We start from the raw sequence: 19,954 nt of genomic DNA, 5'->3' as shown, positions 1-19,954 counted from the left end.
TTGGCATGGCCGCCAACCCAGCGCCACATCACAAGATGGCCGCCAGTCCAGCGCCACGGTACAAGATGGCCGCCAGTCCAGCGCCACGGTACAAGATGGCCGCCAGTCCAGCGCCACGGTACAAGATGGCCGCCAGTCCAGCGCCACGGTACAAGATGGCCGCCAGTCCTGCACCACGGTACAAGATGGCCGCCAGTCCTGCGCCACGGTACAAGATGGCCGCCAGCCCAGCATCACGGCACAAGATAGTCGATACAACACCTGAGTCTTCAGACAAGGGGCCACCGACTCGCCATCATAGAGGACGGAGGAGACAGGCGTCTACCACTCCTCAAAGTCCGGAGGACGTTCCCGAGCTGCCCACTGTCGTCCCGGAGGACGTTCCCGAGCGGGCAGCTGCCGTCCAGGAGGACGTTCCCGAGTCGGTGCTCCATGCTGTTCGAGAGGCCGAGGCGGTGCCCGCTGCTGTTCCCGAGGCGGTGCCCGAGGAGGCGCTCGATGCTGTTCGAGAGGCCGAGGCGGTGCCCGCTGCTGTTCCCGAGGCGGTGCCCGACGCAGTACCCGAGGCGGTGCCCGAGGCCGTTCCCGAGGAGGCGCTCTATGCTGTTTGAGAGCCCGAGGCGGTGCCCGCTGCTGTTCCCGAGGGGGTGCCCGCTGCTGTTCCCGAGGCGGTGCCCGATGCGGTGCCCGAGGCTGTTCCCGAGGAGGCGCTCAATGCTGTTCGAGAGGAAGAGGCGGTGCCCGACGCTGTTCCCGAGGCGGTGCCGGCTGCTGTTCCGGAGGCCGAGGCGGTGCCGGCTGCTGTTCCGGAGGCCGAGGCGGTGCCCGAGGCCATTCCAGAGGCAGTGCCCGAAGCAGAGGTGTCTCACGTCTCCACAGGCAGTGTTAAGTCAAGTCAGGTGCCCATTGACTGTTCAGAGTTGAGTCAGTTCCCGGTTGACCCTCCGGAGTCGAGTCAGGTGTTCGTGGACCCTCCAGAGTCAGGGTTAGTCACCGTCGACCTTCCAGAGCTAGGGCTAGTCACCGATGACCTTCCTGAATCAGGGCTAGTTACCGATGGCCTTCCAGAGTCAGGGCTTGTCACTATTGACCTTTCAGAGTCGAGTCAGGTTCCCATGAACTCTCCAGAGACAAGGCTAGTCACCGGTGATCTTCGAGGACTGAGTCAAGTCACCGGTGATCTTCTTCCTCCCATGGGGTCGGCCCCAAGAATGTGGTGGTCTTCCGCTCCGCCCTGGGGGACTCCGGCCTCGACCGTGAGGACGTGGTGGTCTTCCGCTCCGCCCTGGGGGACTCTGGCCTTGACCGTGAGGATGTGGTGGTCCTCCGCTCCACCCTGGGGGGGTCTTCTGCCCTGACCACATGGGTGTGATGGCCCTCTGTTCCGCCCGGGTGGGCATCACCTAATGTCCTCCATTTACCAATGTTTTTGTTTTCATTTGTTTTTCTATTTTCCTCCTTTGGACCTGGCCCTCCGTCCCTCCCCTTTTTTCCTCCGCAGGTCCACCACCCTCCTGGACTCCTTGTTTTGTGTTTCACCTCTCCTGCTTCTGCCTCGCCATGCCATCTGGTTGTTCCGTCTCTGTTTTTTTTTTCCATTTTACCTGGTTGTCCTGTCTTTGTCTCTCCATTCCGCATGGTTGTTTGTCTCTGTTTTCTGACCCTCCGTCCCTCCCACTAGTCCGCCGCCGCTTCACCTCCCTCCTACCTCTTTTTCTGTTGGGTTTTCCTGGGTTTCAGGTGGAGCATCTGGGAGCTGCTCCGTAGGGGAGGGGGTAATGTCACGCTGTCAGTCTCTGTTTTCCTGGGTGTCCCCTAGTGAGCTCACTTCTCCTTAGGCACTTCACCATAGGCACTTTAATTCCGCTAGTCTGGTCATGTCTTCACAGTAATTGCACTCCAATTAAATCGCACAGGTGCTGACAATCCTTTGTCATTAGTCTCCCTATATAGAGCTGTCTTTCTCTGTTGTCTGTATGGAGTCCTTACCCTATGTGTGAATTGTGCTCGTCTTCCCTTTACCTTCTCGCTTCCTCTGAGTTCCCGTTCCATCCGGTTTCCTCTTTCATTTTTGGTTTTATTTGTCTCTCATGACTGTTTATTTTGTATGTTACCTTTTTTTGTTACAATAAACCATACTTGCATTTGGATCCTGCCCTCACCTTGTGTTTTTCCCAAAACCTACCGTCACATGGCAGAGGAACATCCACTCATAGAAATGGCTTCTCCTTTATTTAATTTGTTTAGTCAATGAAACATGAAAATAATATTATGTACGATTTAAAAAAAAAAGTAGTTTAATCCTATTTCTTTTTTTATTGGCCACCATGTCCTTTGTATAATTAAAAGAAATTAACAAGACATTAATTTAGCTATCAATTTTTTTTTTTTTTATCAAAAAATAACAACCTCATGTTACATTTTCATGTTTATTTTTGGTTTCATTACACTTTATTCAAATGCATAAAATATGCAACCAAAATGAAAAATAAAAACTTTTTGTAAATGTTAGATAATAATGCATCAAAAAAGTTTGATATTTTTGATGAGCCAAACTATTGTATTTGCACTCTCTGCCTTATTCAGCTCTGATTTTCTTGACCAATGGGACCAAATGGGTGTGTAAAATATGAAATGATACACACTGTAATATGCTAACGTGTATTATTTTTATATACTATGTTGTCCAGTTCTTGAAATACTGGGCCTACACTGAACAAGATGAATGATAATTGAACCTCTTGATCATGCCCGTTTTCCATTTCAATGCTATGTTATGACACTGCACTGATACACTAACTCTTCTGACAAAACATAAACATAAATGCTTTTGCTTAAAACATAATATTTGAATGAAGTATGCAACATTCTCTATCAATTGTAGCAGGTTTGGAGACAAAGATTTATAGTTATTTTATAGTTATTCAGTATATTTTAACCAGTCAACACTGAATTGTTGATATCAAGAATTCATATCATGAGAAGGAATAAAAGTCAAAATGGCTTGCCATACTGGGGGAAGTAGCAGTTTAGGCCGCCCCTGTTTTTAAAGCTATTCTACAAACTTAAGTGAAAATGTAATTGATTGCACCATTCATTCTCAATACTGCAATCACTCACCATAAACCCTGACAAAAGGCACTCATATCATATCAGTAAGTAAAAGAAAAGGGCAACAGTTTTTCACTGTCTTGATCTTCATTCACTCTTTTTTTTTCTTCAGCCCACCCTGAGTTGACCTTAAGTTCAGCCTAAAAAGAATCAGTGTCTTTCTTCATAGAGATTTATGGTCTCTAATAGAGGGGGACCAGCCCAGCAGTGACTCACAGGGGGCTCGGATTCATCTCTATATTCAGCAGAGGGAGTTATGTTGTAGAGGGCCATGGGACCAGGAGGTCACTGTCTGAGACATTTTCAAGGTTGCCATCTGGGGCCCAAAAGAACCCATCATTGGCCCTTCATGTTATTGTCATTCCTATAAGCCTCCAGACTGTTAAAAAAAGCTCTGCAATAAAGAGAAAAAAGCTCTCTTTTGAAGAAATTGTTCAGTTCTGTTAAGGCCAAAGGGCATTTGATTGTTATTGGCTCACTTGTGTTCCTGCTTTCTGCTTCAGTCATCCAGCAAGCTGCCATGTGGAGGTCGTGGGAGCAGAGATCACTCTCCATTCTCTATCTGTGCCATAATCCTATTGCTGTAATCCCCAGAGGTCAGACCTTCTCTTTTATTCTGCCTTTCTTTTTCTTACTTTTAGTCTCTCACTCTCTCTCTCTCTCTCTCTCTCTCCCTCCCTTGATTAATTTTTTTAATCCATATTTTTGAGATTCTCTCTTTATTGTTCGATCTCCCTACCTAATATGTGTCTTTTTCTTCCTTTTTTTCTGTTGTTTGGTTGTTTTATTCAAACTAATAGTATAGCCTTGTCCCAGACCTCCCTTTGCAAAACCATAAAAAAATATTATGAATTAATTATTAAATAATTATTATATTAATTTAACTATTATAATATAAATAGAGAGCTGAAATAGACAGACTATATCATTAATGTGTCATTTTCCAATCAAGATGTCATTCTGTTAAAGGGCACATCAGATGCAAAATTAACTTTTGACATGGTGTTAAGGTTTATATGGTGAACTTCAATGTGTGTTGGCAGTGTGTGTACATAACCACTCTAAAATGATAAAAATCCACCCAATGCATTTTTTTAATCCCCACAAATCATAAGCACTTTCTCAGATCAAGCCTTTCACAGATTCTTGGCAAAGTGCCCAGGCCCCTCCCAAGACAGTTGACGAAAACTGCCATATTAGCATAGACTTGGTTGCCTTTGTAGAAGTTTTATAAAGGTGTTTGTTAAAGGCAAGGCAAGGTAACGCAAGTTTATTTATATAGCACATTTCGTAAATAATGGTAATTCAAAGTGCTTTACATAAAATAAAATAAAAAAAGGCATTTATAATCTTTTAAAATGATTAAAAATGTATTTAAAATGAATTTAAGACATCGCACAGTGCTCATTCAATAAATGCACAGCTAAACAGATGAGTTTTGTGTCAAGATTTAAAAATGGCTAATGTTTTATAACATCTGATCTCTTCTGGAAGCTGATTCTAACTGTGGGCAGCATAATAACTAAAAGCAGATTCCCCTTGGCATTTCACTCGTGGTCTGTTAGGTTTATATTCAGTGAGCATATCTGCAATGTATTTCGGTCCTAGGTTATTGAGTGATTTATAAATGAGTAAAAGTACTTTAAAATCAATCCTAATTCTAACTGGAAGCCAGTGTAAGGACCTGAGGACTGGTCTGATATGCTCAGTTTTTCTGGTTCTAGTCAGAATCATAGTAGCACGGTTCTGGGTGAGCTGCGGCTGTCTAATGGTCTTCTTGGGAAGGCAGGTGAGGAGACCATTACAATAGTCCGCCCTGCTTGTGATAAAGGCATGAACAAGTTTCTCCAGGTCCTGACTGGAAACATTGAACTCTTGCAATGTTTTTTAGATGACAGTTTGCTGATTTAGTTACTGCTTTGACATGACTATTGAAACTAAGTTCAATCTCCAGAATCACACCAAGATTCCTGACTTCAGAGGCACTTCAGTTTTTTTCCTTTTTAACTAAAGAAAGTTCTGGCACATCTAACTGTTAATTTCATCAATGCATTGGCAAAGGGAGTCAATGAGGCTGTAGTCATTTTGTGATTAGGCTAGGTAAATCTGGATATCATTAGCATAGCTGATTATTTGGCTTAGTGGGAGCATATTAAAGACTAATATCATTGTAAACGGAGCTGTTTTTGAAAAGGTAAAAAGGGTGTTGTTTATTGAGAAATTTTAACCAAAGTACACAATAGACTTTCCATGAAGACCATAAAGAATCATAACAACTTTTGGAAGATGGGCATCCAATGTCCCCTTAAAATTATTTCAAGAGTACTAAAATATAATTTAATTATGTGTATGTTATATAAAATTCTAGTTATAAAATTAGCCCTGGCAGGACAAGTCAGCCATTTTATTAGAAAAAAATGTCAATTTCTATCATAAAATTACTTAATACACAATAAACATAATACATAATTCAAGATAAAAAAAGTAGAAAAGGAATATGAAAATACTTGACAATTACAATGGGAAAAAAGTGCCCAAAGTTATAGGTAAATCATTTATATATGGGGCATACAAACTGTAATTGAACAGAAAACTGCTTATTGCAAGAAAGCTTCCAAACACAAAAGAGATTTTCAAATTTACATGCACTGTCTGAACATCATAGCCACCATACTATAATGCTCTGGTGACCTCCCAAAACACTTGAACTGACCAATTTTGCACAACCTAACATCCTTTTTTGGAACAAAAATTTTCCTCAGAATTTGCACAACTATATAGTTTTACTGCAATCCTACAGGGTACAAAACAGGGACAAACAGGTCTGTTTTTGTAATGAGGAACAAACAAGGAAGTGATCTTCATATCAGATCAGGAGGGTATTCCTACTCAATGTTTCAGGCCATGTCCACACGTACACTGAGTTTTTCCTTCTTCCATTTAAAAAAAAAAAAATCTCTGTCCACATGAAAACGAAAACGCAGGCCAAGAAGCACTGTCAAGACCATGCTAAACCAACAGGTGGCGATGTAATCTCAACCGTAAATCCATGTTGGCCAATCAAAAGCCTGAAAAAGTTTCCAGTAGGCGGAGATAACAGCGCTGGCTCCAACGCCAAAGCCAAAAACGCCGGTTTCGCTATCTGCACGAAAACACTGCAACCAGAGTTTTTGAAAAACTTCACCCTGGCAGGCATTTTCAAAAATGTTAGGTTTTAGTAACCTGCCACTGCGTTTGCGTGTGGACGAATGGCCAAACCATATAGAAAAAGCTTTGCTTGTTTGGACAGGGCCTCGGGTACACACAACCCAAGCTAATAAAAACTGTTGTTCATCAACATCAGTGTATATGACGATACCAAATAACCCCAGAACCAAAAATAATCTTATAAACTGCGGCTCACCACAGTGTTTCAAATCTTCAAATCCTTAATTTGTATGACGACAGAAAGGCTCCACACTACACACTCTAAAGACTGAAGTCTTCTAATTAAGTCATAAATCAGGATTACTGGCTTGTAATTAAGCATAAACACAGGCGGGACACCCATGCTTAGAGATAGACACTTAAGATTTTGAGAGGGAAGATACTTATAGAGGTTAAAAAAATAAAATCATAAAATCATACCTATTGAAATTTATGTACACGTACCTCAGGCACATGCACACACAACACGACACAGACTCAAGGCAGCTGCTGCCTCATGAAGTCAAATGAAAAGCTAATGGATTTAGAGGCCTGAAACAAACATTTGACCGCAAATATATGAAGGATGCATAACTGCAGAATTCATGCATAACAAAGCTCTAAATCAACAAAGGATTGACAGTTCCTCCAGCTATAAAAAGACTAACACACTTCAGAAACACTGTAAGAATAATGACTTTAATCTCCAGCATAAAAACGGATATGTAGTACATTTTACTTTGGTTGACATGATCATCCAAAGCAAGTTAACTGTGCACTTTTCAGGGACACAGATTATTTCCCTGAAGTATTCTGGGATTTGTTGCTCGCTTTATAATGAGTAGGTGATGCAGATCATATCAGTTCACATTAGTTCTGCTAAAAAATGGAAGTCAGGTTTCATTAAGACTCCTGATATCATCATTAAAAGTTTGTTGCTAGCGGCCTTGAAGTACTGTAGGCTGGTGCTGCCACTTCTTTATTGAAGCCACCACCTTCATCTACCAACTTCATGTAATGCTAAACCACAGGGAATAAAAACATTAAAATGATTATAAATCATAAAATCTTTGTCTGCACCTGAAACTTGGCTCTGGCGAGGAAATCAAGTTCTAAAGTAACAAAATTTAATTATATATTAAGTACATGAAAATACTTTATATCTCAGGATGAACCAGTCTGCCAATGGAGTTAGATTAAATGACAATAAGCAGGCTTCAAGTGAACCCAAAATAATAATAATAATAAGAAGAAATGGTTGGTAAGCTTTTATCAACATTAAACCTGTTAGACAAGACATTTCTTGAAAAAGGCAATATGTTTTGACATGCTGGAATGTGTCTGCAGTGTATAAAAGTTTCATTTTCACATGTATGCAGACACATGCTTACAAGTAATAAATCTAAACTATACTGTAAGATGCACAGAAAATCCTGCACAGGTGGTGGAAACGTTTCCGTGGCTGAAACTTTAGCTGTGACAATAGTAGCGTTTTAATCTTAAAAATATAAAATGCTTCAGTGTCTGATCACATCAACTACATGTGGAAGCACTGAAATCTGAGTATCACCTTTCAAACACCCTGAAACTACTATAGTGAAACCTACAGTCACGGCTCGCATGTCACACAACACCACGGACTGTTTCACAGGATTAGAATAGAAGTGTAAATTTAAAACTTATGAACGGTGGTGTACATTTAATTAACTTCACAGTGTGTGTGTGTGTGTTCTCTGTTGTGTATGTGCACTTTGGATGGGTTAAATGTAGAGCACGGGGAAGTGAATTAACAGCACTCTTCCACCCTCAATACCCATGGCTGAAGTGCCTTTGAGCAAGGCACTGAACCCCCAGTTGCTCCCCGGTTGCTGAATATAGCTGCCCACTCCTATGGGTGTGTGTTCTCATGGTGTGTTCCCTACTCACTGTTGTGTGTGCCCTTGGATGGGTTAAATGCAGAGCACCAATTCCGAGTATGGGTTACCATACAGGTGCTTTTCAATAAATTAGAATGTTGTGAAAAAAGTTCATTTCATTAATTCAACTCAAATTGTGAAACGTGTATATTAAATAAATTAAATGCACACAGACTGAAGTAGTTTAAGTCTTTGGTTCTTTTAATTGTGATGATTTTGGCTCACATTCAACAAAAACACACCAATTTGCTATCTTAACAAATTAGATGATGACTTGCTAATCAACTCAAAACACCTGCAAAAGTTTCCTGAGCCTTCAGAATGGTCTCTCAGTTTGGTTCACTAGGCTACACAATCATGGGGAAGACTGCTTATCTGACAGTTGTCCAGAAGACAATCATTGTGACCCTTCACAAGGAGGGTAAGCCACAAACATTGATTGCCAAAGAAGCTGTCTGTTCACAGAGTGCTGTATCTAAGCATGTTAACAGAAAGTTGAGTGGAAGGAAAAGTGTGGAAGAAAAAGACGCACAATCAACCAAGAGAACCGCAGTCTTATGAGAAGCAAAATCGATTCAAGAATTTGAGTGAACTTAACAAGGAATGGACTGAGGCTGGGGTCAAGGCATACAGATGTGTCAAGGAATTTGGCTACAGTTGTCATATTCCTCTTATTAAGCCACTCCTGAACCATTTATAATGCCAGAGGTGTCTTACCTGAGTCCTGAGGCTAAGGAGAAGAAGAACTGGACGGTGCCCAGTGGTCCAAAGTCTTCTTTTCAGATGAAAGCAAGTTTTGTATTTCATTTGGAAACCAAGGTACCAGAGTCTGGAGAAAGGTTGGAGAAGCTCAAGTTGCCACAATACCACAAGTTGCTTGAAGTCCAGTGTTAAGTTTTCACAGTCTGTGATAATTTGGGGTGCAATGTCATATGCTGGTGTTAGTCCATTGTGTCACTGCACCCATTTAACAAAATTTTTTGGAGCACTTCATGCTTCCTTCTCCTGACCAGCTTTTTGAAGATGCTAATGTCACTTTCCAGCAGGATTTGGCACCTGCCCATACTGCCAAAAGCACCAAAAGTTGGTTAACTGACAATGGTGATAGTGTGCTTGACTGGCCAGCAAACTCACCAGACCTGAACCCCATAGAAGAGAATCTATGTGGTATTGTCAAGAGGAAAATAAGAAACAAGAGAACAAAAATGCAGATGAGCTGAAGGCCACTGTCAAAGAAACCTGGGCTTTTATACCAACTCAGCAGTGCCACAAACTGATCACCTCCATGCCACGGAGAAATTGAGGCAGTAATTAAAGCAAAATGAGCCCCTACCAAGTACTGAGTACATGTACAGTAAATGAACATACTTTCCAGCAGGCCAACAATTCACAAACATTTTTGTCAAAACTACTTCAGTCTGTGTGCATTGAATTTATTTAATACACGATTTTCACAATTTGAATTACTGAAATAAATGAACTTTTCCAATATATTGTTGGGTTCTTCATAACACAGCAAGTTAGATCAGCCCAGTGGTTACGTTATAGTAATTATGCAGTGATATGGAACTTGTAATGCAGTGAGTCACACAGTATGTTAATTTAAAAGCTATTAAAAGCTAGTCAGAGGATTCATGAGATGGATTCAAACCAATAACTGCTAAGATTGTGAGTTTTTCATTGTCAGAACCAACACAAATAATTTGCTAATGAATCAGACTACACACGTCATGCTGTATGTTTTGTTGCATGCAGTGTAAGAAAGAAATACCATGTTCTGCAACACACTTGTGGTTCATCACATCATAAATGTGTACATTTAAGTTAAGCTTACCAAATAACTTAAATTTAATTAACTGAATTTGAGATTATATGTGTTTTTCTGACAGGACATTAAGGCACACATGACTCTTTTACTTCCACTGTCTTCAGTCTGCTTTTATTTTTTTTTTTATCAAAAGGATACTACACTAACTGTAGGGACTGCTTTCCAGGAGGAACATAGGGTGTTTAACTGAAGGACTCACTTATGAGAAGTCTCAGTGACTCATGTGTTTCCCCTACCTGAGATTTAACATGAAACTTTCATCTCTGACCACTAGACTGTCACCACCCCCACATATGAGCAGATGCTGATCACATACTGTGTATATGTGAGTATGAGAGAGATAGCTGTGTGTTGGGCAGACAGCAGGTGGGCTGTGAGCTCAATTTTCAGCCAAAGTGACAAGAACAGTAGAGCATGAACGCAATCAAGTTTCTTTATTTTGGACACACAGCTGTCAAACATGTAGCCATTGACATCCTTATGCCCAGTCTCTCTGTTTCTTCTATCATTCTCCTCCTTTTATTCTGGACTCTAGACCGAACGATGGCACAGTTCACTCCAGCTGTGTTTACACTGCCGGAAAAAAAATCTAATTTTTTGCCCACATCTGAAACAGGTTGGAATTTGAACAAAGAGGAAGGATTCATATGTTCAGGTGTTATTGTTGACAAAATGAAAATAAAATCTATGTGTTTACATATTTAAACTTAAAATTGAATGAAATTACATAGTGCCTTTATTATATAGTAGACAGTATAAATCTATCCATCTATCAGTTTATCTAGACAAATGTTATATAAACATATAAACTTTATTCAGTATTAAAAAAAGCGTCAAATCAAGGACACAACTATGCTGTCTCCAGTGGTCCTGGATGGGACTGTGTCTTGCAGAGTTGTGCTCCAACTTGCCTCAACACACCTGCCTGGAAGTTTCTAATATACCAAGTACAAAGTCACTAGACGGCAAGTCTGCTACCTTTAGCCAAAGAAGAATTATGGCTAATGCTAAGCTGAATAAACAGCTGTTTAGAGGAAACAGCTTATACTTTGTGACCCTGGACCACAAAACCAGTCATACGGGTAAATTTTTCAAAATTGAGATTTAGCTGAATAAATAATCTTTCCATTGATATATGGTTTGTTTGGATATGACAATATTTGGTTGAGATACAACTATTTGAAAATCTGGCAAACCATTTAAATATTGAGAAAATTGCCTTTTAAATTGTCTAATTGAAGTCCTTAGTAATGCATATTACTAATCAAAAATTAAGTTTTTATATATTTATGGTAGGAAATGTACAAAATATCTTCATGGAACATGATCTTTACTTAACAGTCTAATGATTTATGGCATAAAAGAAAAAATATATATATTAATTAGGATTGGAGCTAAACTCTGCAGGACATCACTTGGATAAATTCAAACGGGCCCCCACATTCGGGGTTGTGGAGGGGGATGTTGGTCTCCCCTCGGCAGAAACAACATTCTTTGGGAGGGTGGGGGGGGGGTTACTTTCCTCCACCTCTAAAAATCATGTTCCTCCCGGTAGAAATTACTCTCCGCGTTCACCTCTGTAGAAATTGTGCACCACATTCCCCCTTCTCAGATTTTTAGCAACTGTCTATTATTTTTTTTTTCAACACTTCAGGATTTTTGCACGCTTTGAAAGTTGGAGATTCCTCTTATTATCACTCTTAGAAGTAAAGTGTCAGAGAAAGAGTGGGCTGTGAAGAAAGAATACAGAGCGAGGGAGAGACAAGGAAAGTACACTGAAAATTAAACAAGAGATATTGGACAATGACTCGCTGCTTCTGCCTGAAAACAGAAACAAGGCCACATATAGAGATATTTGGCAAACTTTCATCCCTGAATGTCAAGAAACACAAAGAGCTCAGGGACACACACAATGTATGTGATTGTTATGCGTTAATTGGCCACTGGGACATACAGGATTGCGTATATGCACATGGCCCCCTTCTCTGTCGCTTTCTTTTTTTTTATTCCTTTCGTCCTTTCATAGACAAAACCTCTCTCAGCTTGTAGAATGAGCGATAAGGAGCAGGTGGTGAGCAATGGCACACTAATGGGCTGCCTCTTCAAAATACCTGAGATTTTAAATGTCCCTTGTTAAATAGAAGTACATTTTAAATATACTTCTTATAATTTAGAACAGGGATGGGCAACTGGCAGCCCATCCAATGGATCATATTAGACATGGATGATACATTTTAAAACATTTGAAAAACAAGTCGCATAAAGATTGCTTTCAGTTTTATGATATTAATAGGCTACTATCTCCAACCAGGAGAGGTCACTAGTTTACATCCGCTCCCCATTTTAATTTCAGAGTAGTAGCACTCTAATGTAAACATCTGCCTTGTCCAAATACACTTGATCACTTGACTACTTATATGACGTATGTCCTGTATTTGGCTCAAGTGTCCAAGTGAGGATGAAGACCATAAGTGTGTGTACAACTTTTAATTTTCTGAGGTGACACACTTTAATTTCCGTCTTCAGCTAAATTATTTACATTTAAGGCCATGAAAACTCTAAAATGGTACAAAAAGTCTAAATTATAAGAAGGGGAGGAAAGACAAGAATATCTAGCTATATCGATTAATTTAATAATTAAACTTCAAAAGGCTACGATTTCACTGAATAAATTTGAGCGCTGCACGCCAGCTTTGTGTACTGTGTTTACTGGGGAAACAACTATATTTTCACCTCCAAGATCGTCATCTGTGTTCCGTTCATCTTTGGAACACAGTTTAAGATATTTTAGATTTAGTCAGAGAGCTTTCTGTCCTTCCATTAAAAAATGTAGGTACGGTATACTATCCATGTCCAGAAAGGTAATAAAAACATCATCAAAGTAGTCCTACAACGCTATTGGGCACACCAGAAAACACGTCAGCAGCGTTGTACATCAACTTTGATGATGTTTTTATTACCTTTCTGGTCATAGACATTGATGTAGAAAGTAGGCGTTAATCTTCTTCTGTGTAGGCGGTTCTTATCCATACTATTACATCATAAAGTGGCACATTCCAAAACCTGTGATTTTGGCAGATTGGCTTCAATATAAGCTGTTTTTAGACTAACAAGAAAATTTTGAGTTCTGAAACTTACAGAATGTATAGCAAAATAACCTTATATATATATATCAAAAGATCAAAGGTCTTTCTTGATTTCTCAGTTCATGATCCATTTTAAATGAAGTTGCTTGTGTTTTATGGGGCTTGAAGTTGCTTGTGTTTTAAATTTTCAGCAGTTGTTTTAAGTGACTTTGGACATTGTAAAGCTAAATATATGTGGAATGTATCTACAGTATGTATTGGATTTATGTTTGGAGTATTACAGTTAGGTACCCACTGAAATCATTAATGCTAATTCTATCCACCGTATTAATTCTAAGAACCTCGTGAGCTGCAACAAATCCAAACAATGAAATAAATTCTAGCACAAAGGTCATATCTAAAACCCAGTTTATGGTAAATAGCAGCAGAATTATAACAGTGCAACAGCATCTCCTGTGAAGTTACACAATAAATATCAACCGCAAGTAATCACTTAAGGGTTCTGCTGTTAATTACTATTGTTCGATAAGTTACAGTTTATGATTTTATCAGATTTAGAGGTAATCCAAGAGTTTTGATATAACCGTCAAACATCACTAGGCTTTTTTAACGTTTGTATGATGCTATGTGTCCGTGTTTTCAGGGATCTGGACAGGCTGTCAGTCTTGTTATTGGTGGAGATTTTTCAGTGATTTTTTTCTTATTATCAGGTAACACTGTTACAGCTGTGGATTACAAATAATTGTGTTTTGTGCATTAATTCTCTCAAATGATTTGTGCAAAAACACTGCTTTATTCAGGAATTATTATTATTATTTAGGAACAAAACACCATCTTCTGCACGTTGCTCAGAGACACACAATGGTTATTTCTGCTTTGGCAAGCATTTGGAACTATTTTCATGGGGGAACAAAAATAGATAAAACTGGCAACAGCCTTACCACCTCGGGTATGCTTTATTTTAGTTTTTAATAATTCAGTAGACTGTTGTCAATTTTTCCTCACATTTAAAAAGATAATTAACTAAGTCAGACCGTAATTTATGGAGAAAAAAAAAGCTAAAATAATTAGTATTGTGAGTGAGTTGAGAAACAAAATATGTCTGTTAACTGAATTACTGTATTTACTGGTTTGCAGTCATGAAACTTAAATTTACTGGGGAGAGAAGTTAGCATACTGTTATTGTAAAAGAATTGTTATCTATCTGCAATGAGTGATTTAACAGCTTTCCATGTTTACGGATTCGTTTTTTTGAATACAATCAGCTAACAAGTTGTCAAAAACAAACAAGCCATTTGCTGTCATTTGCACCACAGGGTAAGAATGCAATCATCTGATGCTAACAGCTTTTCATCAGTATTCAGGTTTAAGCATATGAATATGTATGTGTGAATTATATAGTTTGTTTGAACTCTAACATTGTGTCATTAAACAACCCAGCTCCACCTCCTCTTTTTCATTAGACTGTTACATCTGCAGTCTGTGAAGCGTGTTGCTGGCCTTTAGATCCCACAATACACAATTTACAGCCTTGCAGTGACCCCAAAACTGGACTAAACCTCAAACAGCAGGCTACTTGAGGGACTCAAAGTGTTGGCTGTATAAATGGAGCGAAGTGAGAGGCCCACTTGTGTGGCAGTCCCCTCCCTCCCCAGTCAAATCTAGCAGGGACGGAGGGGGTGTGCCACGAGCCTTCGGCACCCTTACAGCTCCTGTTCCCATGTCTGGCTCCCTCTTAACCCTAAAATTTCTCTTTCCCTTTATATTGATATCCATCTCTCTCTTCTGCATTTGGGCCCCCTTCATCCTTCATATCTTTATCCCTGGGGAGTATGTGTGGGGGGTCAAGGTTAGGCAGGTGCAGAGACAGCAAGAAAGCCTGAGAGCAAGGGAAAGAAAGGGCGGAGGGGGGTGCGCTCTCCGTCTGTCACCCGGCTCTCTTGTCTCCCTGCAACCACTTACTAACCCCTCCTAATGCTGGATTCTGAGTGGACCAGACTAAGAATTGTAACCATGATAGTGTATGTGTATTTAAATCACACCTTCCCCTGAGACTAGTCACAGACCAATACATTGAGATTATTAGCATCAGCCAATAACCATGTCTACTTCACCATTTAACAGAAGTGTCTATTTCCTTGCTTTGTCAGCTCCAAAGTCTACTGGCCATTTTGACAACACAATTTATGTTCATATTTGTGAATTTTGAGTAAATGTTGTATAATTTTTTATTTTTTTTTAGTTCCGTTTGTGTACAAAGTTTGTGAACTTTTCATAAATTAACAGAATGCCTTTTAAATTGCAATTCTTGCTGACGATTCATAGTACATTATAGACCTTACACTGTGTCCCAAACAACACACTAAATGCAATAATATACGATTTTTATAAGGCTATTCTGTCCCCCAACATCGTGGTCTGATAGCCAAGCACCCACCCCCCTCTGCCAAGTGAGGAAAGCTGAGATAGAGTTAAATTCATTAAGTGTCTAACATTACACAATTAAGAGCGTCATCTGGGCATTTAAAGTGCACTGTATTTAATTCCTTTAAACTGAGATTCAGCAAGTTCCACTTCCAGTCATTGAGAATCAAACTGAAATGCAAAAAATGTATAATGCTGGTGATACAAACTCACAAACTGAAAGAGATTTGATTCTTCAATTCTCAAATTTCCCAATCCACTTGTGCTTTCATTTAATTGTATTATGTAAATAACATAATGATGCTATAATATATAGGCTAATATTGGATGACCACTAACTGAAAATCTGTATCACTTTCCATGATTTAACCCTTTGTCTTTTGTTCGTATATTTTGTATAGAACCATTTTATCAGTTATTATCATCATATTAGTAAACAAGCAAGGTTTTCACATGTACAGATTTGCACAACACCAAACCCAAACAGACACAGTCAAGAACAAGAGCAGTAATCCTACCTTGTCAAAAAGACACTTCCATTGCTGAGTGAAGCATTTGTGTAAGATAGAGAAAGAGGTAGAAGAAAGGAGATATAGTTGAGAAAAAGATAAATCGACTCTAAAATTCATCTCTTTTCTTTTCTGCTTTTCAACAACATAAATCATGGTCACTTACATCTTCTGGAGCTACAGGAAGGACATCAGTGCTCTCTAGCACCTCGATCTCTTCACCCTCTGCGTGAGCAGCGACTGCTGGGGATGAGTTCACCATAGCCTCTGTCCCCTCTCAATTTACCCAAACAATGATTATCTCTTCTCATAAAGTTCTGCCATGATGTCTTGTTCAGTTATATTCCGTCGCATCTCGCCACATAAATGGTTTTGACAACTCCAAACTTTATGTAGAGCTAAACTGGCATTTTCCCAGCTCTGTCATTTCCTATGGCACGTGAGTTTATCCCATACTAAGGGGGTATGTGGAATTCCTCCTCGCTTTCATATTTCATTACAGAATGTTTTAGACACTGAAAATCCACGGTACGTCACACATAAGTTCGCGTTGGATTTTTAAACACGACTGTCTTTCCCAGTAGCGTCCGGATTCATCATCAAACAGTCACCTGCAAGAGAAACATCGTTTTTTTCTCAAATCCCTTATGGTATGTTGTGTTTCGTTTTAAATTATTACCATCAAGTGTCGTGTCTGGCGTAATTTTGCTCAAACTGAATACCCGGTATGTCACCAAACAAGAATGCGATAACATGATAAAGCAAAATGATCAGGTTATTTACAACAGCGGCTTGTCTTGTTTATCGTACCAACGTAAAACCACGCAAGACTAAAAATAAAACAGTGTGAAATGCGTAAGTGTTAATTTGTGGTGCGTCATTGTACCTTGCTGTTGTTTGTTTCGCATCCACAGCGCGTGCCAGCAGCGCCCGAGAAAAAAAGCGACTCCTGCCAGCATCCACAGAGCGCTTTGCCAAAGTTCACTGTGACCGAGCGAAGCGCAGACAGCATGGGGAGGTAAACGAGAGGCACCCGCCTCCTTTCACTGATCGTTGTCGCGTGGGCGCTTTTACAAGCGCTCGTCTCGAGTGATGATGGGAGATGAATATGGATGCGCGTGTATGATAGTCCATATTTCCTCATGTTCGTTTTTGTAGTTTGTCGCTGCGGTTTTGCCAGTGGATCTGTTTACTGGATCAATAAAGTACATCTATTTACAGCGACTAGGGTAATTTAAAAGAAACATGAGCAAGAGTTGTGGGTCCGATTAAAAGACAAATAACTCGCACAGAAGTCACCCTCATTGGAAATTTATTTAAAACGACTGGATTTTTCCAAATTTGCCGAACAACAATAAATGTGACACCAGTGTTAATTTTAACAGCAACTATGTTGACTAAATGTAGATGTAGGGCACGATACTAGATTTTTCATATCACGGTATTGTGGCCAAAATTTACGGTATCGATATATCGAGATATATAGGTGGTGGTAATGTTTTTTATGTTTTGCTTTGTTTGTTGAGTTTTTCTTTTTCACCCAACAGACATGAGGATATGCTACTAATAAACGCAGGGCACAAGGCTTTCTCTGTCTCCTTTGAAGCTCCTGTTGAATAACAAGAGACAAAATATCAAGTTCAACAGCATAGATGGTGGATGTATTAACTAACACGAATAAACAATGGACAATACATTTATTACACAATTTAACGTATTAACTAACATGAATGAACAATGAACAATACATTTATTACACAATTTATTCATCTATGTTAATGTTAATAAATTCGAGCCATTCATTGTTCACGTTAGTTCACAGTGCATTAATGTTTACAAACACAACTTGTGATTTTAATAATGCATTATTAAATGCTGAATTTAACATGAACGAAGATTAATAAATGCTGTAGAAATATTCTTGTGTGACAGGTGTCAGCGTTAAGGCACAATACTGCCACCTGGGAGCTCAACCAGGTACTGGCACTGGAGTATTTACATTTGGTGTTATCATAATAGAACTATTCATTTTAAATATTGGGGTTGTCGCTTATACCGGTATATTGTCACAAACTAAATGAACACGATATCGAAAAATGTTGTTGCGAATATCACATTATCGTCAATCGTCAAGGCTATCGCGATACCACTAACTAGTAGATTTAGTCATTAAAATCTAATGGGTTTTGTAAAAATTTGCATTATCAAACATTTTCTAAAATTCCAAACTTAGGCATTTCTCATGCAGAAAACATCTAATAGTCCTATTTGCATGGTATTAAGTTTTGAACATGCAACAGAGACACATATTTAACTGCTGTGAAATATACCATTTTTATTTATCTTAAATGTAAATAAAAATAATTTCTCATTAAGAAATAAGTAATTTACACATCCACAAATGGGTAAAGTCCAAAAAAAATAAACAACTGATCACATGTGAAACAGCTTATATGATATACATAATCATGTGTACTTGCCCTTTACTAAATGTTGGTAAAAGAAAACATGCATTGCACACTAGAATTGTTGAACATATGAGTGCTATTAGGAGACAAGATCACACTTCTCTGTTTGTCCATCTGTCAACAATTTGCAATTGTGCCTATAAGTGTGTTGTTGAATTTCTTGCCCCATGAGCACTGAAGAAACCATGGGCTAAAAGTCTGCTCTTTGGTCTGTTTTTAATATTTTGCATTTTTTTTTTCTTTTTCACTTTTGTATATGGATAATAAAAACTTCATTTTTGAGAGACCTTATTTGGTCCGATTTGAAAAAGATTTCAGTGTGCGGAGAAATTCAGCAAGTAAAACTCATTAAGAAATAAGAAAAAGGTCTTCTTTTAATACATTTTAGAAAAATTTTAGAAATTTTAAATTAGGGACTAAATATAGATGAATCCTTATTAAAACTACTGAAGTTATTCAGTCAAGCATATAGTGAATGATTTTCTCTCTTTTTTTTTTTTTTTTTTGATTGTTTAACATTGATGACAGAGACAGCTGCAGGTTTATTAGCTGATATCACTTTAAGACCTAATACATTCTCCCAGCTGTTATACGTTCATCTAATACATAACCAACTGTTCAGAAAAAAAGGTGCAAAAGTTGTCACTGGAGTGGTACCTTTTCAAAAGGCACACCTTTGTACCTAAGGAGTCCGTACTGGTAAAGGTACATATTAGTACCTAAAGTGTACATATTAGTACCTAAAAGGTTAGTTTTGTACCTTTTTTCTGAGCGTGTATGAGCATAAGCAAAACCAAAAAATTTGACACATTTTTGTGTATATTTGAGCGACTCATTTCAATGGAGGCTTCTAGTCTGTGTGCACAGAAAACAGTACCAAATTGAGTTTTCCTTAGCACCATCAACTTGTTTCAAATGTATACATATGTCTGCTCTTCAACCTATGCCAACCTATGCCCTGCCAGGTAGATCAGTATGTTTACACATCTAACTTCCCTACCAGGCAAGATATCAGTTCTTATTGGATCTCTTTCCAAAATAAACCTCCCTAACATTTTAATTTCATTTTTATTTGTTGACAAAAATGTCATCAGATTTTCATCATATTTTTTGTAATTACATTTTTTATTTACTTATTTCATTGGTGAAAAAAATAAAAAATAAAATCCTTGACAAAAACATTTTTTTATATGTGAAATTAACACTGGACCTCACCCTTATACAAAAATTTATTTATTTATTTCTGTGAAAATTGAATTAACATTTACTGTTGTTTGGGGCATTTTAACAGTCAAATTGAGTACTTTTAATAGGAATCTGCACAATCTGAAATTTTGTTTGAAATATTTATACACACAGATTTTTCATGACCAACAGAAGCTTGTTGGTATCAGCTCTCTCTCTCTATATATAGGCATGTTCAAGT

General features: G+C 38.8%; 1 protein-coding gene across 3 annotated transcripts in view; it reads right to left on the bottom strand.

Moving 5' to 3' along the window:
* LOC127959284 (rhomboid-related protein 3-like) overlaps positions 1-17,145 on the bottom strand; it is a 76,862-nt gene extending 59,717 nt beyond the window's left edge. Inside the window, exons 1-3 of one of the 3 annotated variants that reach the window (XM_052558354.1) lie at positions 16,947-17,145; positions 16,227-16,671; positions 16,070-16,093 (exon numbers count right to left, since the gene is read on the bottom strand). In XM_052558354.1, the coding sequence (XP_052414314.1) occupies positions 16,070-16,093; positions 16,227-16,322 (120 nt within the window). In that variant the 5' untranslated portion in view covers positions 16,323-16,671; positions 16,947-17,145. The remainder of the gene's footprint in view (positions 1-16,069; positions 16,094-16,226; positions 16,672-16,946) is intronic. The other 2 variants (XM_052558355.1, XM_052558356.1) reach the window with 2 other exon arrangements.
* Between the last annotated feature and the right edge of the window lie 2,809 nt (positions 17,146-19,954).

Source organism: Carassius gibelio, chromosome B6 (genome assembly GCF_023724105.1).
Source record: "Carassius gibelio isolate Cgi1373 ecotype wild population from Czech Republic chromosome B6, carGib1.2-hapl.c, whole genome shotgun sequence".
NCBI classification, from domain to species: domain Eukaryota; kingdom Metazoa; phylum Chordata; class Actinopteri; order Cypriniformes; family Cyprinidae; genus Carassius; species Carassius gibelio.
Note: the sequence above shows the minus strand (reverse complement) of the source record. Positions and strands in the feature narration are given on the sequence as shown.